The sequence below is a fragment of the Pundamilia nyererei genome, unplaced genomic scaffold (genome assembly GCF_000239375.1).
Source record: "Pundamilia nyererei isolate P.nyererei 1_Seehausen unplaced genomic scaffold, PunNye1.0 scaffold00390, whole genome shotgun sequence".
Taxonomy (NCBI): Eukaryota; Metazoa; Chordata; class Actinopteri; order Cichliformes; family Cichlidae; genus Pundamilia; species Pundamilia nyererei.
Window position 1 is genome coordinate 68497 of NW_005187791.1, and position 6438 is coordinate 74934.

A 6438-nucleotide genomic window follows, 5' to 3' on the forward strand; every position below is an offset into this window, starting at 1 on the left:
ACAAACTGGAGTCTATTAGATAGATATGATACAAACCACTTGTTGGTGAGTATTTTAGAAATTGCTAATCTACTGACATTTTTCCCAGACAACCAACTCTGGAGTTTACAGAGGATGGTCTGAACAACAGAAAATAAACACAGTGAGCTGCAAAATGTTGCTGCCAGAGGAGAACAGCCAGACTGCTTTGAGCTGAAATGAAGGCAGCAGTAATTCAAATAACCACTTGTTACAACCAAGGAATGCAGAAAAGCATCTCTGGATGTGGAGAAAATCACAGCTAATGGGTGGGCTGCAGCAGAAGACCACACTGGGTTCCACTCCTGTTAGCTAAAAACATGAGTTACACAGGCTCCCCAAAACTGGAGTATGTCTGGTCTGATAAGTCTAGATTTAGTTTCAAACCTTCAAATAGTAGGTTGGTGTAAACAACATTAAAGCTTGGGTCCATTCAAGCTGCTGGAGATGGATAATGGTGCTTGGTACCTTTGCACTTCTGAGCTCTTAGCTCCAACTGAACATCCTTTAAACACCACGACCTACCTGAGAAATATTGTCCATTCTTTATGACCACAGTGTACCCATCTCCTGATCACTGCTTCCATCAGTCAACTCAAACTGCTTTCTTCAACATAATGACTTCACTTCAAAGCCAAGAAAACATCTTTGGGATGCGGTGGAACAGGAAATTCACATCATGGACGTGCAGCAGACAAACCGTAAGATGCTGGACCAGAATCTCTGACGATTTTTTCCAGCACCTTGTTCAATCTGTGCCACGAATAACTGAGGATGTTCTGAGGACACGAAAGGGGTCCAACCCAGTACTTCCAAGGTGTACTTAATAAAGCATAGAAATCTCTGCCTTTCATGAAACTTTTGGTTTATTATGATGTTTAAATGCAAACTTAAACATAAATTGTATCAAAGCTCTTGGTAATAAAAAGACTAAATGACTGCTCTTTTACAATATCAGTTTACATGATAGTAAATAAATGAAAACAGATACAGACGCACATATAAGTGAGTTTGTTTGAATTTGTATTCATAACAATGTTTTTGATGAATTTCTTTCAACCATCTATTTTTGCCACATCTGTTTTTACTATTTGTTCATCTAATTTCACAGATGAGATAGAGGGATACTTGTTAAGCAAACATTTGATGGCAAATGGCTCTTAAATGTGAATATTTTGCTCTTTTTCTGTCCTACCTTATGGCAAACTGTATAAGCTTTGGGTTGAAGCATTGGTGGACTTTCTAAAAGACATTTGAGGATGTTTCTTGTTGCTAAAGCTATAGTGACTGGGCATATCTGAACATTAAGAGTTTTAAGGCACCAAAAATGAACTTTAGTCTGTGAAGACTAAAGTTTTTATTTAAGACAAAAAAATAAATAAATGAATGAGAGGTAAAACTTGAGGGGGTAGGGACAAATAAGTAAATACTTCTGCCTACTCCTTTTCAAACAAATAATGGAATGATATTTTGTAATGATTGTGAAGGCACATGTTTGAAATGTTTGAAATAAAAATGAACTTTAGTCTGTGAAGATCAAACTTATTCCAATTTGTGATCCTCTTTTTCTGAGTGACTGCACTATCACTGCAGTAACTGCCAAGTAATTCATGTATGAAAGAATAAATCAATAAGACGCTGCTGAGCATTTGTCTTTCAAAACCACATCTTTTTATTTCATGCACAGCTGAGAACATAAACCACAACAGCACCTCAGAGTAACTTTACAGGTTTGACAGCACCAGTACAGAAGGCAGTTTTAATTTGCTGAACAGCAGAAAAAGAAAATAACCAAACTGAAAAAAAAGAAAGCATTTAAGATCAAGCTGTCACCGCTTCACCCTCAGTTACGGGCTTTTCTTCTTCCTTTTCGGAATCAGAGGAGGAAGAAGAGGAGGAGGAAGAGGAGGAGGAGGAGGAGGAGGAAGAAGAAGAGGAGGAGGAAGAAGAGGAGGAGGAGGAATCCTTCTTAGTTTTGGACTTCTTGGACTTTTTAGATTTCTTCTTTTTAGCAGAGCTGCTGACTGCAGCCTCTTCCCTGCTACTAGCATTTGAGTCGGCCTGGATGGGGGGTTCCTCCTCCACTTCAGGAGCTTCTGGGGGGGCTGATTGATTAGAGGGAGCGCTTTCTTGTTTTGCAACTACTTCTTGTTTTATTATTTCACCCTGTTCCGGAACGTCATCTTCTTTAGTTTGTTGCCCTGTAAACAAAAAGACATATTTTAGAGGTTACAAATATGCCTTTAGTCTGTTAGTTCCTGTTACCTGTTTATGAGTTTGCTGAGAATCAAAAATATTTGGTTTAATGGTGATTGATTAGCTTTTGAAAATAATTATTCATTGGATTAAGATGTAGAGTTAAAATATGGTGTTATTGCAATGGTCTAGTGCATTTTAGTGATGCGGCTAGCTTTAAAGAGGTAGTTTAGAAATGTTGGGAAATGTGCTTACTTTCTTCCTTGCTGATGCCTAATGCTAGTTAGTGTTGGCACCAAAAGTATCAGTGGGTGACACTATGGAAGCTTTTTTCTGCTACTAAAAAAGAAAAAAGGTGAAGACTTTTGGTTAATATCTCCAAAGTTTTACTTAATGACTCAGTATTTTGAAATTTTGACCACTCAAATTTTCAGATTAGAGTCTCAATTTTTTTTAAATAAATAACTCAAAATTTCAAATTTCAACTTTACTCAAACTTTGAGTTATGCATCCCAAAACTTTGACTAAACTTGAAATTTTAAATGAGGTATGTTGAAATTTCAAGTAAATAACTAAAATTTCAAATTTTCAGGTACAAAATCAATTCAACTCAGAATTTTGGTTAATATCTCAAAAAATCTGACTTAATATTCACAATTTGAAATTTTGATGACTCAAATTTTCAAGTTAGCTATCTCAACATTTTGACATAATGCCTCAAAATTTGAAGTTATGTATCTTGAAATTTCAATTTAATAACTTGAAATTTTGAATTGGCCAACTGAACATTAATCCAAATTTTGTGGAGGACTTTTTTATAGTAGCAGAAATCAGCTTCCATGGTACACAGCTATTTGTACACACACACACACATATATACACACACACATATATGTATGTATATATGTGTGTATGTATATGAATGTATCTAAGTAGGTGATTCATTATTTTCTTTTTGCTAAGCTAAGTTAAGCTAACTGTCTGCTAGTTATACTTAAGGGACTAAAGTAAGACTTGTAACTACCTTCTCATCTAATTCTTGGCAAGAAAGTCAGTAAGCATACTTCCCAAAACTGTTAACTCAGCCCGCAGTGATGCGAAGGTAGCATTTAGATTTTTATTTTTGATTTACTATTTTTCTGTAATTTCTTATTTTTGTTCACATTTACAGTTCTAAAGGGAAGACAAGGGTCAGATTCTGGTATCTTTACTTTGTTTCCTGTTGGAGTGGAGTCAGACCAAACTGAAAGCATCATAGGCAGTAACTGACCCAAGTCTTGTTTAGCGATATGAATCTTGCTGATCAGGTCTCGGCACGTGGATGCGTGACAGACACGTTCATTGTGATTTAACTTTGTTTTTTCTTGGCAGAACCCAAACTTACCTTGCGGTATTGCATCCGTTAAAGCAAACTCTGCGCTGTCAGGGAAGAAAAGCATAAAGAGCTAACACACCAAGTGGGAACTAAGCACACACTGCCAACATTCACATGGTGTTTTCCCTTAATGTTGAACCGCAAAACTACATTAGGTAAAGATTTGCCGGCTAAAAAAAGCCCTTACCAGGAAATTACAGACATTAAAACACAACGTGGTTTCACCTTAAAGCAACAATACAGGAAATATAAAGAGAATAGTGCCTCTGTTTTCATTCTGAACTACTTATTTTATAGCTATATTGTTACCAACTGCCCTCGCCAGAAATGCTTTTAACAAATAATCAAATTTATTAAAGATTTATTTTCATTTTCTTTAACTAACTGAATTAAATTAAACAAATTACAGCAGATCTAAAGATCTGGTTTCATATAAGATGTCAGTCCTTTGGGTAAAAGTGCTGTGTTTTACTTATTATGTATGGAGGTAAAACACCACATGACTAAACAGACACTCTGTTCTGCCAGCAGGCAAACCTGTTTTATACCCGCAACAGGTTTAAAAGTAAACAGGATGCACCTGCCATCATCCTTACCTTTCAACATCATCAAATAAGCGTGAAAGAAGTTCTTGGTACTGTTCGAGTTCCTTCTCCAGCTTCAGCTTGACAGACAGCAGGTTTTTGTTGGCGTCTAGCTGCAGCTCCACCTGTTCCCTCACGTCTCCGAGGTCCTGCTGCAGCCCCAGAATGATCTTGTTGGATGGCTCCAGGCGATGACCATACTCCATTTTGATGTTTCTCAGGGTTTGCTCCACAGTGCGCAGCTACCAATGAAAAACAAACCTTAAGAATACTCGATATTGATATTTTGTTCATGTTTCTGTTTCTGTGTCTACAAAAGAGAAACGTCAATCTTGTCCTGATACTGAGATTGTGTTGCATGATTTTGTAATGTACTGCATTTGTACAGTCTTGTATTCACTCTTGTGCGCTTACCTTGTTGTTCTTGGTCTGAATCTGAATTTCCAAAGTTTGCTTCTGTTTCTGGAGATCTTTGAGCTCACTCTTTCCAGACTCCAAGGCCTCAGTATTCTGGGCCTCTTCCACCTTGATGGTTTCAAACTGGGGGAGAAATAATATGATGAAAACAGTGAGATAAACTGAGACAAGGAAGCACATCATTCCCAGCTTTAATCTTCCATACCTTGTCTTTGTACCATTCGTCTGCCTCCTTCAGGTTCTTCTCAGCCACTTTCTCATAATGTCTGCGGACATTCTGGACAACGTCACTCAGGTTGTTGTCCTGGGACTTAATCTCCACTGTCACATCTGAGTCCTTGATCTTCTCAAGCAGAGAATCAACCTCCTGCAAGACAAACACAAGTTACAAGTTTCACACAATACAGCGCTGAGCGTGTGACTTTTAACATGCTGGTTTTCCTCCTTACTTTCTTGTGTTCGCTCTTGAGACGCTCAAGCTCATCATTAACCATTTTGATCTCTTCCCTCGTCTGGTCGCAGCTCAGTTTGGTATCATCTTTGGCCCTCTTCAGATCCTCCAGGTCCTTTTCTAATTCTTTGCATGCCTTATTCTCATCATCCAGCCTGCATCAACAGAAGGAGCCTGGCTTCAAACTTCACAAACGCTACAAATGCTATGTTGCTGTTACAAAGTGTCTTTTATTTTCTGAGCCCTTGTCTGGACGGCATTCACACTCACTTGTTCTTGAAGTCTTCATTTGCCAGTCTGCTGTTATCAATCTGCAGCAGCAGCTTTGCATTGTCATCTGTGATGTCTTTGATCTGATCAAATAAGGAAATGCATTAATTGTTAGAATTTAAGATTACATTAAAGAAAGTATAGTCAGAAATTTATTTGCATGTTAATTCCAAGAATGAAAGAAAGAAAGAAATCTGACCCACCTCCCTTTTGAGGTTATCCAGGGGTTTCAGGATTCCATCCCAATCACGCCCCTCGGGTACTTTCCTCTTGGCCAGGATGTCGTCGATCTCTTTCTGCAGATCGTTGTTCTCCTCCTGAAGCTGCTTCACTCTGTTCAGGTAGCCGGACAGCCGATTGTTCAGGGTCCGCAGTGTCTGCTTGTCGTCACCGGGAGCGACGGGAGTTTCCGGGGCGCTCGGAGCCTGGGAGGCTACGGGCTTGGCAGCAGCTTTATGGATGGGAACCGAATCTTTTTCTGTCTGGTTGCCCAGCACTTTGCGCAGCCCATCCAGGGTCGACACGGACGCCTTGGCACCCCTTCCCCCGGCTCCACCAAACATGCTGGCAGCGCTGTTTGAAGGCATGATGATCGTTGCTGGATGAAAGAGCGGGAGAGAGCAGACACTGACACCGAGCGTCTAAGGCGCCTGATGGAGGATGCAGGTAGTTCTTATACTTGTTTTTACGCACGAATCCGCCCCCCAGAGACGCCATTGGCCCCGGTGCTCCTGGACAAACTGGTTTAGAGTCGAAATTCAAGTATTTCACGTTGACCTTTCCATTTAATATCGCACTTGTCCTCTCGTGATTGGACGCACGCAGAGTTTGGGGCAGGTGAGGGGTTGTACCTGTCCACCTATAAAGAAGGTGATCTGCAGGGCTGCAGGCGCCTTCTCCCCTCACCTGTTCAGCCACACTCCAGCTCTTCGCTTCAAGCTTCAGTATGTCCAAACCAAGAGACTACAGCAGCCAGTCCTACTCCCCCAGCAGCAAGAAGCCGCTCAGAAGCGTCCCGACCGACAGAGTCGATTCATCGGGAAAATCCAAGGAGAAGAACGACTTGGTTGGACTCAATGACAAGTTCGTCGCGCTCATTGAAAAGGTTTATTATTATTATTATTATT

At 40.0% G+C, this 6438-nt stretch overlaps 2 protein-coding genes across 3 annotated transcripts in view; one reads left to right on the top strand and one right to left on the bottom strand.

Annotated features, from left to right (window-relative positions):
- Positions 1-4181: 4181 nt before the first annotated feature.
- On the bottom strand, positions 4182-5898 carry LOC102204483 (keratin, type I cytoskeletal 18-like). Its single transcript, XM_005752916.1, has 6 exons — positions 5515-5898; positions 5312-5394; positions 5040-5196; positions 4796-4957; positions 4588-4713; positions 4182-4415 (listed from the first exon to the last, which is right to left on the bottom strand). Exons 1-6 carry the CDS (start codon positions 5896-5898, stop codon positions 4182-4184), a joined length of 1146 nt encoding a protein of 381 aa, XP_005752973.1.
- A 289-nt stretch (positions 5899-6187) lies between these two features.
- LOC102199446 (intermediate filament protein ON3-like) overlaps positions 6188-6438 on the top strand; it is a 3655-nt gene continuing 3404 nt past the window's right edge. For both annotated transcript variants that reach the window (XM_005752896.1, XM_005752897.2), the window contains exon 1: positions 6188-6416. In XM_005752896.1, coding sequence (XP_005752953.1) covers positions 6258-6416 — 159 coding nt within the window. In that variant the 5' untranslated portion in view covers positions 6188-6257. The remainder of the gene's footprint in view (positions 6417-6438) is intronic.